The sequence below is a fragment of the Polypterus senegalus genome, chromosome 11 (genome assembly GCF_016835505.1).
Source record: "Polypterus senegalus isolate Bchr_013 chromosome 11, ASM1683550v1, whole genome shotgun sequence".
Lineage (NCBI taxonomy): Eukaryota > Metazoa > Chordata > Cladistia > Polypteriformes > Polypteridae > Polypterus > Polypterus senegalus.
The window spans coordinates 18952996-18971336 of NC_053164.1; the positions used below are offsets into that span (position 1 = coordinate 18952996).

Below are 18341 nucleotides of genomic sequence, written 5' to 3' on the forward strand. Positions count from 1 at the left end.
CCTTTTGCCAGCAAAGCAATGGGTCCAGATGGAGTATTGCCATGACTGCTGAAGGCCTGTGCGCTGGAACTGGGGAATCCTCTACAGCGCATCTTCAACCTGGAACAGGGGAGAGTCCCAAGGCTTTGGAAAACATCTTGTATCACCCCAGTCCCAAAGGTATCACGTCCTAGTGAGCTGCGCGACTTCCGGCCTGTCGCTCTGACGTCACATGTGATGAAGACCATGGAGCGGCTTCTGCTTAACCACCTGAGGCCACAGGTCCTCCACACCCTCAACCCTCTGCAGTTTGCATACCAGGAGAAGGTGGGAGCGGAGGATGCCATCATTTACAGTATATGCTACACCGATCCCTCTCCCACTTGGACAGAGGCAGTGGTGCTGTAAGAATTATGTTTCTGGACTTCTCTAGTGCCTTCAACACCATCCAACCTCTGCTCCTTAGAGACAAGCTGACTGAGATGGGAGTAGACTCACACCTGGTGGCATGGATCATTGATTATTTTACAGAGAGACCTTAGTATGGTTGTCTCGGGAACTGCAAAACTGATATTGTGGTCGACAGCAGGGGACTGTACTTTCTCCGGTCCTGTTCAGCCTATATACATCAGACTTTAAATACAACTCGGAGTCCTGCCGCATGCAAAAGTTCGCTGACGACACTGCTATCGTGGGCTGCATCAGGAGTGGACAGGAGGAGGAGTATAGGAAGCTAATCAAAGACTTTGTTAAATGGTGTGACTCAAACCACATACACCTGAACACCAGCAAGACCAAGGAGCTGGTGGTGGATTTTAGGAGGCCCAGGAACCTCATGGACCCTGTGATCATCAGAGGAGACTGTGTGCAGAGGGTACAGACCTATAAATACCTGGGAGGGCAGCTGGATGATAAATTGAACTGGACTGCCAATACTGATGCTCTGTGTAAGAAAGGTCAGAGCCGACTATACTTCCTTAGAAGATTGGCGTCCTTCAACATCTGCAATAAGATGCTACAGATGTTGTATTAGACGGTTATGGCAAGCGCCCTCTTCTACGCGGTGGTGTGCTGTGAAGACAGCATAAAGAAGAAGGACGCCTCATGCCTGGACAAATTGGTGAGGAAGGCAGACTCTATTGTAGGCACGTGGGACGTATGAAAATCAAAAGTCCACCTTATGAGAAGGATTTAAGTGTCGTAGTGGACTCTATGCTATCAAGTGCCAGATAGTGCTCAGAATTCATTAAGAAGACTAACAATGAGAGGTTATATAGCGCCTTGATGTGTGGAGTACATGTCCAAGGAGGTTCTGCTCAAGTTATACAATGCACTAGTGAGGCCTCATCTGGAGGTCTGTGTAAAGGTTTGGCCCCCATATTATAAAAAACACATAGCATTGGCTTTGTTTTCTTAAGCAATGTATCTCCAGTGTTCTTTCATACAGTATGATCAGTGAAATTACTTTTGTAGAATAAATTCTTGCTTCTGTGAAATTGTCTTTGTGTCGAGTACTGCGAGCCTGCTTCCAGCTGAGGGCCTGAACCAGTTGGCCCTGCAGTGTTCTTTATATCCTTGAGAGAGAGAGAGTGTGTGTGTGTCCATGTTACATTTGAACTTTCCAATTTAGTGATGGGACTTCAAGGTTATCGCTCATGTTAAAATGAGGATCACCTGCTGTTCTTTTTCAGTTTCTGGTTGGAGCTTTCCCTAGTTGTGGCCATGCAGCACATGCCAGCAAAAAGGGCAAGAAAAATCCAGCACTGCTTGCTTCCTTAAAGGTCAAATCATTTTCAAACCTACTTAATTCAAGCCAATGTTGCAGTGGGTGCTGGAGCATAGGGTGCTAGGCAGGAAGAAACCCTGGACAGGATGCCAGTCCACCACAGGGCGAGCACACACACATTTTGGTGTCACCAGTCCACCAGCGCTGCATGTCTTTGGACAGACCCATACAGGCATGGTGAGAGCATGCAGACTCCACACAGGACTTGAATTCTGGTCTCCTTACTGCAAGACAGCAGCACTGCCACCGCACCACCGTGTTGCCCTCCCTTAAAAGTAGCCACAACAATTTGAAATAAAAATAAATAAATAAATAACTCAATTTCAGGTAAGCATCAAGACATTATGCTTCATCTTGATTTTCACCTACTGCTGAGGAGGACCACATTAAATTAGAAAAAAGCCACCATGAAAGCCAACGTGGAAAAGAGAGTCGCAGTATGGCGCTCGTGTTTCAGAAAATCATGGTGCGGAAAGGCCAGGGGCCTCATCTATAAACGGTGCATACGCACAGAAATGTGGCGTAAGAACTTTTCCACGTTCAAATCGCGATGTATAAAACCTACACTTGGCGTAAAGCCACGCACTTTTCCACGGTACCTCATGTCTTGTCGTACGCAAGTTCTCCGCTCGGTTTTGCAGACTGGCGGCACCCAGCATCAAAGCAATGCTACTGTTCCTGTGTGGTTATCCTTTCTTTTCCTGACGCGGCTTTATAAATACACAGAAACTAACCGCATATTGTTTATTAGTGTAATGCATCTGATTGTAATTAACTTGTAACAATATAATGGTCCAGGGAATAGCCATAGTATTCCAAATACCAGAACTGCTTTAGCATTGTTACTCTCACTTCTTCTTCTTCTTCTTCTTTCAGCTCCTCTTGTTAGGAGTTGCCACAGCGGATCATCTTTTTCCATATTTCTCTCACTGCACCACTCGGAGTATTTATATCACAGTATCTGAGTGTGAATCACAGCAGCAGCTGATCGGAAAGAGAATTATCAGTATACAGCTTCAAGGACACGCTGCCTCAGCCACTGCTAAATGTTTTAAAGCCTTTCCTGTACGGACCTCGCGGTTCAGAAACAGTTTCATCCCAAGAACTATAAACGCACTCAATCACTGCTCCTTGTAGAACTGTTTGTACTTATAACTAGAATTTGCTCACTGTAAACTTGTACTACAGTTATAATATTGCACAACCTGAGCCACTTTATAAAGAGCGTATTTACATATGATGACAATATCATTTTTAAGATGGAATGCAGCAAAATATGTTGATTATATTATACAGATAAAACTTTAACTTCATTTAAATAATCTGTATTGTTAATATTTAAACGTGAGGACACGGTGCTGCAGCGCTAGGAAGTTCACGTATTGTTCCTGCCTCGCGCTGTATATTTGCTGAGGATGGCGCAACACTGGAAGGACAGACGGATAGAACAATTAAACACGTACTATGAAGATATTTCAATGTTCCTTAAAAGTTTTGAAGAAGCGTCGTTGTAAGCTTACAGATGGCTTAACGTCTATTACAGAGCTGATTGTGTGGCGATTGGGTATTAGAGAAAGAAAAGGAAGGACAGGAATTGGAGGTTAGTACGTTTGAAAGAGACAGGACTGCTACAATAATTTCATCGAAGGTCACGCACCGTGTTTCCCTGTTTAATAACATGACAATGATATCAAGTATACATCTCAGTATTTTAGTTATTCAGAGAGCTTTAATATCACAAATCGAATGAATTCTGTGTTCTGTCGGAGAAAGAGAAAGAACGGAAGCACGTACTGATTCAAACACATAGGCACATAGAAGATCAAATATAAAACAAAGCATTTAATGTGCTACTTTAGTTACGATGGGATTTGAGAAACTAGTAAATTGATCGATTTTAAGATGAAGTTTGTGATGTTCTACTTTAATGACAAAATAAACTATATGATTAAAGTGGATATTTCGAGATTGAAGTTAACATTTCATTCTTTTTTCCTACTCTGTGCCTTTTTTTCTCACTGTACCCTAACAAGCTTCCAAATGACACTCGGATGGTGGGCTATGTCTCGCCTTTTCACGGCGACTTTGATATGTGACAACTTCTTTTTTATGTCGGGCACTGTGCGACTTTGTGAACTTGAGCTTGTTTCTCCGACACGCAATGTCACTCGATCAACTTCCTTTTCTTGTTTATATCACTGTTTAAACCAACAAATAGTACGTTTTTTCTTTGCCTCCACTTGGTATTCCCTGAAATTCTTCTATTTTCCCCCGTGCTTTTCCATTGCCTTTTCACACAACACTGAGCTTAAGGGTTATTTATGTTGATTTGCATATTCAAAGAGGTGTAATTCTGGGAGGAGACGGGGCGGGACAGAAGGTGCGTGCATGTGCGTTAGTTTTCACGCTGATCGGGTATTTATGGAGCGGAAGAATGCAGAAGTTGGATTACGAACAGATTCCTGCATCTGGAATTTTCTGTGCGTAAGCACATTTCGGCTTTTGTGCTTACGTCATGTTATAGTGAGAATTCTACGCACGGCGTTATGCATGATGCCCCTGGTCTGTATGCATCCAGCCATCCATTATCCAACCCGGGGTCACAGGGTCTGCTGACCACTACTACTGGACATGCAGGGTGAAGATCAAGCCATGCAGTGTATGTCATCAGTGTATTCTGCCCATGCTATCGTTTCCGGTCTTTTTTTTTACCTCAAAGCCATTCGATTCTAAACTTGAGGTGTTAGGCAGTTGACAGCCATTAGAATTTCCTCAGCAGCTGGTGATTATGTGGCTCTGACTTCAGTTTCCATTTAATTTAATTCATTACATTTATATAGCGCTATTCTCTCTTCTCAAATTGCTTTGCATAGACAGGTGTAGCACCCACCTGGATGATGCTATGGCTGCCATTCATGCTCGAGTACACTCACCACACATTAGCTATGAGGTGGTGAAGGGGGTGACAAGAGATAGTTAGCCAATCAGAGACAGGGGATGATTAGGGAGTCAGAATGGTCAAGGCTGTGATTAGCAGTTTAGGCAAGACATTGAAAAATGCCCAGGGATGACCACAGAGAGTCAGGACCTCAGGTTTACATCTCATCTGATTTACAGCACAGGGCATTGGGATCCACATTCAGACCACTGGATAAGAGCCCCCTGCTGGCCTCAACAACACCTCTTCCAGCAGCAACCCAAGCTTTTCCTAAAGGGTCTCCCATCCAAGTACTGGCCAGGCCTGACCAGGCTTAGCTTCAGGTGGATGACCTGTTTGGAAGCTCAGCAGATATGGCTGTTGTTTAAAGACTGCTGGCAAGATTTAACAGTTCAGTCACAATGTGTTCTGCTAGTGCTGCACTAGAAACTGCGAGACGCTTCGTGAAATGAGGGGAAAAGGTCGAGAAACGTATGCTCAAAATAAATTTGAGCAGACCTAATGAAGAGATGAGCTGGGTGTACGGAGCACCCGTTACTATATAATATTCTAAGCAGTGTGGTAAATTTTTAAACGTGTAATCCTTCTTTTTATTTGGTGACATAGTCAGGAGTGACCTTTCCATGCCATTTTCTTATGTCTTTTCTAAGCCTTCACCAATCACATCAAGCTCATTTTCTGGTCCTTTGAAAACCAAAGGACGCCAATTAATCCTGCATCCCTGTGAAGGCAAAAACATTCAAGGAGTTTTCAAGGGTGAGGAAACAGCCATCCATTTACAGCCATCCGGGTGAAGCCATCCGGTGACCTCGGGAATAAGGTAGAAAGCAACCCTGGACCACCATGAGGCACTCTGACTACTCAGCAGATTTCTTCTGAACAGCAAACTCACAGTAACTGTCCAACACCTGTAAGTCTACTAACACCAATTCCTGGTGCTTATCCTGGCAAGAGCCCACCCTGGATGGCATGCTAGTCAACAACAGCCCCATTAGGCCATTTTAAATCTGCTAAGTACCCTTAAATACGTGTCTATGGTGACGTGAGAAGAAACCAGAGCACCTTAAAAACACACAAATGCATAAGAAAGAGGAGAACATGCAGTCTTTATACGGATCACAGCCAGGTGGGCACCCGAAATCAAGTGACTATAGATAGGAAATGTTACCCCTTCACTGCTGTGTCATCCACACTGAAACATCCATCCTTCCAATTTCTGAACTTGCTTTGTCAAGTGCAATCTTAACCAAACCCAGCAAAGAAGGACAAGCAAACCCGAATGGGACACCTGCCCACTCAAATGCATGTTCATGCACACTTAGGCCAGTTTAGAGGGGGCTATGTTTCTCTAGGGTGTCAACAGAAACTGGAGCATCTGAAAAAATCCACACAGACATGGTGCCCATTGAAATATACTTAGTGCTCAAAGCCAGCAATCCAACAGGTCACAGTGGGAACAACTCTGGGCAGGGCACCAGTCCATCGCAGGTAGAGGGGGACCTACATTTACATGGCTCAGAAGCTTCAGCTGTTATGGGGGCCCATCACAACCAGCAACACGGTCTGGGTAACCACCAGTCATAAAATAATATGCTTAGGCTAATTGAACACTGTTTCACCATCATTACTTAACTAACTCTCCTGGTCCGCTGCTCTTTTCGATCTCCATGCTTCCGTTAGGTCAGATTATTTTGGGCCATAATGTGAGCCACCATAGCTATGCTGATGACACACAACTGTATTTATCAATAGCGCCTGATGACCCCGACTCTCTTGATTGACTGACACGATGTCTTACTTGTGTTTCTGAATGGATGAGTAGTAATTTTCTCAAACTAAATAAGGAGAAAACAGAAATTTTAGTGATCGGCAAAAATGGATATAATGAGGTTATTAGAAATAAACTTGATGCAAGACGGAGGTAAAGAATGTAGGGGTACTTATTGACTGTGACCTGAATTTTAAATCACATATTAATCAATATTTTTTCACTTAAGAAACATAGCAAAAGTTAGAGCTCATTGCAAGATGCTGAGAAATTAGTTCACGCTTTTGTTTTTAGTAGACTAGATTACTGTAACGCACTCCTCTCAAGGAGAGGACCACCCAAAAAAGACATCAATCGATGGCAACTAGTGCAGAATGGAGGTTCTAGAATCTTAACTAGGAAAAGAAAATCTGAGCTCGTCTCTCCAGTTCTAATGTCACTACATTGGTTACCTGTGTCTTTCAGAATTGACTTTAAAATCCTGCTTATGGATTACAAAGCCTTCAATAATCTGCTCCATCTTATATTTCAGAATGCCTCTCACCTTACACTCCAAATCGCAACCTTAGATCTTCAAATGAGTGTCTGCTTAGAATTCCAAGAGTGCTGAGACACAGGGCCGCATTAAGATGAAATTGGGCTTGATGCTGCAGTGCAAAAATGCCTATTTGTTGTCGCCATTGGTGCATGTGCATTCGACACTCACCGTATATGCGCACTCAGACTGACCAAGGAGCCTTAATTGCTTGCGATGCATCCAGTCAGCCTTTATTGAACATGAATAATAATAACGACGTAGTATTGTAACAACTCGAGATTAACATCAAACTATGCAACATCAACATTCAATAGCAATTGTCTGAAAAGTGCACTTAATGCAGAAAAGGCAAAACCAGATCAACTTAACCTAAGCATATTGTCACCCTAACTACTGCGCTAGTGCTGCTTACTTATATTGCTGCTTTTTGAGCCTTAGCAAGCGCAAATTCTTTGATCGTGTCAGTGAAGTCGGAATTCATGAATTATTTTGAGGTTAATATAGCAAAGGAAAACTGTTCAGCTCGTCTGTTTTCATCTGGGCCTATTTCAGGAATGGGCCTAATGCTGCAGCATCAATAGCACCCACCTTAAACCGGCCCTGGTGATGCGGCCTTTTGTTGTTATGCACCTAAAATCTGGAATAGCTGACCGATAGAAATTCGCCAGGCCAATACAAGTAAAGCACTTTAAAAAACTGCTAAAAACTCATTACTTTAACATGGCTTTCTCACAGCTTCATCTTAGTTCAATCCCGATGCTCTGTATATGCATTTAATTATCACTATCATTCCTGGTGGCTCCATAATGCGGACTAACCCCTACTTTCTCTGCTGTTCTTTTTCCGGTTTTCTGTGGTGGCTACATTGATGGATTAAAGGCCAGAAGTCCACATGACCATCATCATCAAGTTCTTCTATGTGAACCCTGAATACCATGAGGGCTGATTGAGGTCATTGATGTGATGTAGAATTCCTAGAGGGGGCTGGGTGGTCTCGTGGCCTTGGACCCCCTGCAGATTTTTTTTTTTTTTCTGTCCTATCTTGGCCATCAGACCTTACTTTTAATCTGTGTTAATTAGTGTTCCCTAATTCTACTTTCTTATTTATTTTGTATTGTTTTCTCTTTCTTCATCCTGTAAAGCACTTTGAGCTCATCATTTGTATGAAAATGAGCTATAGAAATAAATGTTGTTGTTGTTGTTAAGTAAAACAGTTAGTTTGAAGGAGGGGTAATTAAAATATGATGGCCTTATAAACAGTTTATTGAAAAAAATTCTTGTGATTGCTATCAGGATGTGCTGTCAGGTTGGAAAGGTAAAGACAACACTCGTGTGATTCATGTTAGCATTGTCAACAGCTCCCCTTTTTTGTTACAACACATCATCTGCTGTTTGTATCTACCACCCTTTAATTTTCACTGTATTTTAATTGTACATAGGTAAAGTTTATTGTAATAGAATTATATACTCACTGGCCACTTTATTAGGCACACCTGCTCAACTGCCTGTTAACGCAATTATCTAATAAGCCAATCAGATGTCACTCAGGCCTGTAGACATTGTCAGGTTGACTTGCTGAAGTTCAAAGCGAGCATCAGAGTGGAGAAGAAAGGCGATTTAAATGACTTTGAATGTGACATGGTTGTTGGTGCAAGGCGGGCTGCTCTGAGTATTTCAGAAACGGCTGATCTACTGGGATGTTCACGCACAACCATCTGTAGGATTTACAGAGAATGGTCTGAAAAAGGGAAAATATCAGTGAGTGGCACTTCTCTGGGTAAAAATGCCTTGTTGATACCAGAGGTTAGAGGAGAATGACCAGACTGGCTCGAGCCAATAGAAAGGCAACAAGAACTCAAATAAGCACTCGTTACAACCAAGGTATGCAGAAGAGCATCTCTGAACACACAACACGTCAAACCTTGAAGCAGGTAGGCTACAGCAGCAGGAGACCACAGCGGGTGCCACACCTGTCAGCTAAGAACAGGCAACTGAGGCTGCAGTTCACACGGGCTCACAAAAATTGGACAATAAAAGACTGGAAAAACATTGCCTGGTCTGATGAGTCCCGATTTCTGCAGCAACATTCAGATGGTCGCAATTTGGCATCAACAACATGAAAGCATCCTACCTTGTATTAAGGTTTCAGGCTGGTGGTGCTGTAATGGTGTGGTGGCATTTTCTTGGCACACTTTGAGCTCCCTAGTACCAACTGAGCATCATTTAAATCCCACAGCCTACCTGAGTATTGTTGTTGACCATGTCCATCCCTTTATCACCACAGTGTGCCCATCTTTTGATGACTACTTCCAGCAGGATAACACAACATGTCATAAAGCTCAGATCATCTCAAACTGGTTTCCTGAAGATGACAATGAGTTCACTGGACTCTGATGGCCTCCACAGTCATCAGATCTCAGTCCAGTAGAGCACCCTTGGGATGTGGTGGAACAGGAGATGGATGTGCAACTGACAAATCTGCAGCAACTGGGTGATGCTATCATGTCAATATGGAGCAAAATCCCTGATGAATGTTTCCAGCACCTCATTGAATCAATGCCACAAAGAATTATGGCAGTTCTGAAGACAAAAGGGGATCCAACCCAGTACTATAGGGTGGTCCAGATCTAATTATGCAATTTTCATTATGCTATAACTTATTAAGTTTATTACATAGAAAATCACCCGAAAAATCCTGGACCATCGAGAAGTGTGTGAACTGACGACATGAAGAATCGTCTTCACGCAGAACCGGAATCGTCTCCGCATAAATCAAAGTCATCCAGACGATCTGAGTCTGCATAATTAGATCTGGACCACCCTGTAGAAAGGTGTACTTAATAAATTGGCCAGTGAGTCAATGTTTAGAATATTTTAAGGTTTTAATGTATAAGATTATTTGTGTAAATAAAAAGTTATGAAATGTTGTCCTTTACAATGACTGCAAACAATGAAATATGCTTTCATTTTATTGATTACGGCAAGCATAAGATCATTTTAATAAAAATGTTACATTTTGGCTCTAAATTTTAATAGTTTTTAAATTTTTATAAATATTGACTATGATACTATAATAACCTTTACATTTTTATTTTAAGTATTATTTTGTATTGAATGACACTATTGGCGGCACGGTGGCGCAGTGGTAGCGCTTCTGCCTCGCAGTAAGGACACCTGGGCTCGTTTCCCGGGTTTCCTCCCACAGTCCAAAGACATGCAGATTAGGTGCGTTCTAAATCCTAACTTATCCCTGGTGTGTGTGCACTCTGCGGTGGGCTGGTGCCCTGCCCGGGGTTTGTTTTCGTGCCTAGCGCCCTGTGTTGGCAGGGATTGGCTCAAACAGACCCCCGTGACCCTGTAGTTAGGATATAGAGGGTTGGATGGATGCATGAGACTATTATATTAATAAAATTATTTTTTAAACCCCACTTCTCATACAGTGGACACCCAAAATTTTAACTTGCTTCTGTGGCCCCCTCAGGGATTAGGGGTCCTGAAGTTTAAGCTTCATTAGTCTCATAGTAGCTCCACCCCTGACAGCAGGGCGCACACACACACACATAGCAGAGAAACCAGTCAGGCTAACCTGCTCATCTTTACGGTGTCAGAGCAAACCGTCACAGACATAGAGAGAAGGTGCCAAGCCCACATGGACAACTATACGCTGCAATATGCAAACACAGGGCGTTGAACCATGAGGTGGCAGGGGTGCCAATGGTGGTAACAATGGTAACAATAGTGTCACCATTTTGAGACCATTTAACAAACTGGTCACAAAATCAAAATGACTGGCAAGCATTATGGTGTGGTGAAGTTTAAATCTTAAGACTGCCAGTTCATTCCCCATTTCTGAATTAGTGTTTGACCCTGAGTGAATCACTTATAAGCTGTTATGGCCACCATTTTCTAAATACTGATTTGAACAGGGTGAATGCTCATATGATCAATTATTTTGTGTTGTATATTTGTAATTAATTAGACCACTTTGCAGAGATCTTTCATCGCTTTGACATTAAAGAGTTGTTTTCTGTCAAGCCAAATGAAATTCATCATGATTCAATGCAGAATAACAAAAAAATGTGAAGACTTCCAAGGGGGTGAGGACTCTTTGTAAGAAAAGAAAAAAAAAACTTAAGCAACTATAATAAACACAGAATTTGTAAGTTTCCTTGGCTAAATAATATCCATGAACTGTAGAAAAAGGATGTTTGTGACATCAGTCTGTCACCTTATTTAATAGGCATTTTATTGTCACTCAGTCTTTGTTTTATACAGCACCATAAATAGCATGCATTATCATCAGTGAGGTTTTGGGCATGAAAATTGCATTGAGGGGATACGAGAATCTTTGTAGACTTCTGTAATATAAAAATAAGCTGACCTTGCTAGTCCAATCTGTCCATCATTTGTTGAAGAGCATTGAAACATGCAGTGTTCAAATCATATAATACCAATCCATCATTGGCATGCTGGTGCCCAGTCTGTCTTGATTGGCATTATGGCGGAGGCTTCTAACATTGCCATCTTCTAACAAAATGCAGTCATATGGATTTTAATGTTAAGTAAGCAGAGAGCCTCACAACTTCCCACTGTCTGAGAACATCTATTGAATATAACCTCCCTGAATTGAAAGAGCTACACGTCAAGTTTAGAATCAAATGGCCTTGAGGTGAGAAAGGATAAGCTGACTACACCCACTGCAGGACTCAACATAAGACTCTGGTCAGTACAAAGCGGGCAAACGACTGAAGAAGTGATTTTCGACATAAAGGCCTGCATTTTTCCACACCAAGACTCTATGCTTCTTTGAAACAGGAACACCAGGCTGCTGGTCTCTTTCCCATAAAGTGACAGGATTACACTTAGGACTTCATTGGTGGTTTTCTCATCTGGAGTGCCATCAGGTGGTCCTCCACAGTGGTGGATAAAGATCAAAACGCTGCTCGGCCACTTTTTGACTGGCGTTATGTACTTGACTCATTCCCGAGATTGATCAGTATTCTTCTTTTTATTTATGTTAAATTACTGGCTACCTTTAAGGGAGAAAATAGTGCTGGACGTTTCGTGTCCCTTTGCTGGCTTGCACTGTATAGTAGGGGCTTAGGAGTGATTGTTGACTGTAATCTGAATTTTAAATCACATATTAATCAGATCACTAGGACAGCATTTTTTCACTTAAGAAACATAAGTAAAGTTAGACCGCTTATATCACTGAAAGATGCTGAGAAATTAGTTCACACGTTTGTTTTCAGTCGACTAGATTACTGTAACGCACTCCTCTCAGGACTACCCAAAAAAGACATAAATCGTTTGCAACGAGTGCAGAATGCAGCTGCTAGAATCCTAACTAGGAAAAGAAAATCTGAACACATTTCTCCAGTTTTGATGTCACTACACACTGGTTACCTGTGTCATTCAGAATTGACTTTAAAATTCTGCTTATGGTTTATAAAGCCTTAAATAATCTCGCCCCATCTTATATATTGGAATGTCTGACACCTTATATTCCAAATCGTAACCTCAGATCCTCAAATGAATGTCTCCTTAGAATTCCAAGAACAAAACTTAAAAGAAGTGGTGAGGGGCGGCCTTCTGCTGCTATTCACCTAAAATCTGGAATAGCCTGCCAATAGGAATTCACCAGGCTGATACAGTAGAGCACTTTAAAACACTGCTGAAGACATATTACTTTAACATGGCCTTTTTATAACTTCAATTTAATTTAATTTAACTTAATCCTGATACTCTGTATGTTCAATTTCCTTATAATAACTACTCATGGTGGCTCTAAAATCCGTACTGACCCCTACTCTCTTTTCTGTTTCTTTTTCCGGTTTCTTTGTGGTGATGGCCTGCGCCACCACCACCTACTCAAAGCTTCATGATGCTCCAACAATGATGGACGGATTAAAAGGCAGAAGTCTACGTGACCATCATCATCATCAAGCTCTTCATTGAGAACCCTAAATCCAAAGAGGACTGTTTCATTTATGTTAGGTAGAATGTCCAGAGGGGACTGGGCGGTCTCATGGTCTGGAATCCCTACAGATTTTATTTTTTCTCCAGCCATCTGGAGTTTTTGTTTTTCTGTCCCCTGGCCATTGAACCTTACTCTTATTCGATGTTAATTAATGTTGATTTATTTTGTTTTCTTATTGTGTCTTTTATTTTTCTATTCTTTATTATGTAAAGCACTTTGAGCTACTGTTTGTATGAAAATGTGCTATAGAAATAAATGTTGTTGTTGTTGTTCTCACCCAACCCAAGAAGACAAACTCAGCTTTGTGGTTTATGCACGTTGTACGTTCATACAACGAGCTGCCATACTTTTGCCTGAGAGGGGTTCCAGCCTCTCCCGCTCAATTTGTGCCACAGCTGCACTCAACTACACGTCCATCTCAGACAGGATACGACCTATGCTGGCCCATTTAGCTGACACCTCTGCAAGTTCTCCAATATAGTAAAACTGCTAGGAGGTCTGCGGGTTGTTTTTTGTCCCGAAGACCATATGCAGCTAGTATTTATATTTCAATATATTGCCACATACGTGCGTTTGGGAGACAGTTTACAGGCTCAAATGTTACCCGCTGAACCGGGGGTTGGCGCTGCCCTCTAACTCTTCTTTACTCTCTCCCTGCAAAACAACTTAAGAAATCACCCAATAACATCACTTCTGGTTCCAACCCTCAAGAGCAGGTCTCTTCATAACATCACTTCCTGCAGATCCACCTATATATACTAGCCTCATTTTCTTTTGTGCCAGTTCCGTTTTGAACTCAATATACTGTGAGATAGTAGATGGTGGATCCCCCCAAATCTTTGACGATGTTCTTGTGCTTATTTTATGATATTTATTTCAACATTAAATATTCATTATATAATTTGAAAATAAACACATTCAGTCACGTGAAGTAAACAGGCTGCATAGATACAGTAATATGGTATGTGGTGGCTTAATATTACTGTGCACATTAGCCTTTACCCACCTAGGTGTGTGTGTGTTCGTTACTTACTCTTCAACATATTCTCTGTTATGTTTCTTAAGCTTGTGGAAGAAAGTCAGACAGAAAATATCCCGAGCAGGAGGAAGCTCATCAGCGCCTAAATTTATTTTCTTCTCATGAGAAAGGAGCAACCCTGTGCCCAGCTGCATAGCGGGCAGGATGGTCCTCAAACAGAGGTACAAAATTTTATTTATAACTACTTCCTTATCAGAATAGGTGTGCACAACACGTGATATAATGCTAACACTTTTACTGACTGGCCCTTTCAGGAGCTCGGATTAATCACATAGCGCGCAATACTTCATTGACTTGCTTATTTCTTACCTGCATGTTCTGCTCAGCTTTGCACACTTCACCCCTTTTATTCTAATTGGTTAAAGTCCCCTACACATTTCCATTGAGCCTTTGCAGTTTCTTGCATCCATACAATTTCAAATGTTTAGCATTCCATTCTTTTTTTATTTTACACAATACAATTTACAAAGACGTTACATTTTAACCTCACTACTCCTTACCAGGCTATTCCACAGCGCTACAGCATGCCCCCACTCCTATTATGGCAAAAGCACTCAAATTTTTTCTTCCACAAGCTACAGTGTGCTGCAACTATGTGACATGGCTCCTTGATATCGGGACTGGAACGGGACGGGTTCTGAAATACGTAGGAGAATTAAGGGTGAAGTTTAACCAATCAGGACAGAAGACAATTTTCTGAGTCGAGCAACAGAGGGAGTGAGTGCTTAACTGGAGGTGCAGTCCTATGAGTGAGGAGGTCCTTCCCCGTACTGTGTAAGAATGAATGGTCAATACTCAAATAACGGGTAATCTATAACTTCTTGAAACCAAAGCCTATGGTGACAGCATGAATTTCGTGTCTTGGATTATGTTTTCTCAAACATTTTATCTCGAGTTGGAAGCAGCTTGGCTGCTTAGTAAACAAACTCGCCCTTTGATCATCTGGGAATCGCGGTATTAGTGTAAAACAGTGAAACACAAAAGACGTAATTTTGTGTATTGCAATGTCTGTTTGATGCGTGATGTAAAGTTACAGCAAATGATTAACGTGGTATCCAAGCTTCTAATCTGATGAGGTGTGGTTCTCATAGCTTTCTATTGACCTTTTCATTTATTAAAATGGGTATTTATTGATGACTTCTCATTTAAGTCCTTCCTTTTCTTTAAACAAGTTCATGTTGTCTCCATCTACAAACGAGGTCTGACTGCCACATTACACCTCTCTTTGACGGTTACAAGTTGCTGCTTTTCTGCCCACAGACAGCACTCTAGATTTTCTTTACTTAATTAGTTCAACAAGAACATGGAGACACCAGCACTGTATGTCGTCTAAGGCAGGGGTTCCCAAAATTTTGGACGTCAAGTACGACCCGAGGTTAAGTGAGTTGTGTTGCGTGCCACCCGCACCTTGTTGAAAGGGAGGGAGAGCTGTAAGGGGGGGAGTTCGGGTCTAAACCTCCCCGAAATCTGAATAAAAGTTAAAGAATAGGAAGAAATTATGTATAAAATTAATGAAAAAATTTGTGCATGTACATAAATTGATAAATTCCGCCCTGAAACGAAATCCTGCCTTCGGCCTGTATGTGACGCAGTTACCGAAGACGAAATGGTATCGGGTTTGTGTTTAGATCTAGTGACTACGATGCGATACAGCGGCAGTGCATGTATAACAACAAACGCGAGCGGTTTCTGTGAGGCAGAGTTACCGAAGACTAAATAGTGTCGGCGTTGTGCTTTCATCTAGTGACCAAAAGCAGTGAAGAAGTAGAAGATGACTTCCGTGAAACGGAATTATGGTAGCGTTAAATGAACTAAATACTGATTCGAATAATAGGTTTTATTTATTCAGATGACGAAATTTCGCACCACACTAAATTTTGGAATCCATGTATTATTGTATTTAAACAGTTTCATTGGTTTTTACTCACAACAGGCTTGTCATAAAGGGTTTTTCCCTTTCCCTCAGGGACAGCGGTGCGTACCACCTGAAAAGGCTCCTGGTACGCGTACCACAGTTTGGGAACCGCTGGTCTAAGGGTAAATGTCACCCCAGTGGAAATTGTGTTTTCAAAAAGAGAACAATAAACTCAGAGGACAGGTCATCAAACAGAGTAGTAGATAACTATACATTGGGGAACTTCAAATCTTAACTTGATGGGTGAATAGAAAGTGACAAGCTTGTCTTGTGGCTAAGTGGCCTGTTCTTATCAAAACTTCTAATCAAAGTTCTTCTTTGCTGGTTCGCCTGCTATTTTCCCATCTGCGATCACATTGTGTGCGGCAATGCTGTCGGCTCCCATTTCAGGACAACCGTCATTGTGACGTAATGTCATCACACAATTTATATTTAAGGTGGTTAAGCCTGACATCCATGATTAAGGATATTTACTTAAATAATCTGCTGCTTTGGTCAGCAGCTGAAATAATGAAATTATATTTAGTTTATTTCTATAGTTTGCGTTCAACTATAAATTGCAATTCAATTCAATTCAATTCAGATTCTATTCTGTTCAGTGCTGTGACAAGTTCTCAAGTAAAATACAGTTACAGACTTTACAACTACACAAGGAGTACATCAAGACACAAAGAGCTTGAAACTGATTAACATGAATGGAGCCCGGCACTATTTATGTATTAACTGTTGAACCATGACCACCACAAGCCCACCCCTTGGACTCCCTGTTCCTCAGCTTGGGCTTCAACTTTTACAAATATTTGCTAATGTATTAGTCACAAAACCCGCTTTGATTTGGATGATAAAGGTCTCCACAATGCACCCTGAGCTTTTAAGGACATTTCACAAACTCCAAGACAGCAGCGACATATCAGAGCTCCTGGACCAGTGAATCCCACCCTCATCACCGAAGATTAAACGTGAACGAGGTCTTCATTTTGCACTCCACTTACACCACATGTCACACTCATCATATTGCAGACCCGCGTACCCGATAGAAGTCTGTACATTTATGCACCTTACAGCTCATGCCCTTCACTCACACCACTTCATTATGCTCATCTTCATCATTCTCAAGGTTGGTTGTAAGTTGCACTTACTGTCACAGACGTATGGCTTGTCCCTGTCCTCCAGAGAGATGGGGTCCTGCCTCTTCCTCATCACTCCAATGCCATAGGCCTGCGGCACAGCATATGCAGAAAGAGAAGGACATCAGTTAGTGCTAACGACCAACCCTGAAGTTCAAGATAACACCATGGTGGTCTAAGCCAGTCCAAAACTTTCAGGGGTTTCTGCTTTGGGGAACATCAGGAAGGCTTGATTCATCTTCAAATGGAATCAGAGGCAGTTAATAGTAAGGGGAGCAAAAAAGCAGAATTACTTTATTTATGCACTTATAACTTGAGCAGAAGTACAATGGAGCAGTGGTGTGGGGCGCCCTCAGCTCAAAACCCAAACCCATTTAGAGCTCTCCCTGTGTTCCTTTGGGTACTGTATCATTGTGGAAGTTCCTCTGTTCGTTATTTTCTTTCATGTATGCTATGTAGTTGTACACATTCAGAAAGTATTCAGACACCAGCATGTTCTGCACAATGTATTGAGTTGTAGATTTAATTTTAAATGGACACATTTGCAATTTCTGACCATCAATTAACACTCACCAACCCATAATGACAAAGTGAAATATGTTTTTAGAAAGGTTTTCAGGAGTATTGAAATTCATAAACTGAAATCTCTCATTCATAGAAGTATTCAGATCCTTTGCTGTGGTACTCCAGATTGTGGTCAGGTGCATCCTCTGTGCTTTAATTCTCCTTAAGATGTGTCGAGAACTTGCTTGGAGGCCACCTGTGGCAAACTGAACAGACCAGACATCATTTAGAAAGGTACACTGGATATCAGGATAAATCCAAGGAACTCTCTGTAGACCTCTGTCATCAAATTGTTGTGAGACATAGATCAGGACAGGGGGATAAAACCATTTCTAAAAATTTGAGTGTTCCCAGAACCCCGGTGGCCACAATAATGGAAAAATGGACAACTCTTACCAGTGTTAGCTGTCTGGCCAAACTGAATAACCAGGTATGAAGGGTCTTGGGCAGAGAGGTGACCAAATAACCCAGTGGTCACACTGACAGAGTTTCAGATGTTCATGATGAGATGAGAGAACCTGACAGGGGAACAACCATCTCAGCAGCACTCCATCAATCAGTGTTTATAGTAGAGTGGATGGATGGGAGTGATTCTTGAATAACAGGCATATGATGGAGTTTAAAGGACTCTAACAGAATAAGGGGAAAGCATCTCTGGTCTGATGAGACAAAAACTGAACTCCTTAGGTAGAACTCCAATTATTATG

At 41.8% G+C, this 18341-nt stretch overlaps 1 protein-coding gene across 3 annotated transcripts in view; it reads right to left on the reverse strand.

The window, feature by feature from the left end:
• Positions 1 to 18341, reverse strand: part of dpf1 (D4, zinc and double PHD fingers family 1) — a 358128-nt gene that overhangs the window by 162654 nt on the left and 177133 nt on the right. For all 3 annotated transcript variants that reach the window (XM_039768120.1, XM_039768121.1, XM_039768118.1), the window contains one exon: positions 17083 to 17161. In XM_039768120.1, coding sequence (XP_039624054.1) covers positions 17083 to 17161 — 79 coding nt within the window. The remainder of the gene's footprint in view (positions 1 to 17082; positions 17162 to 18341) is intronic.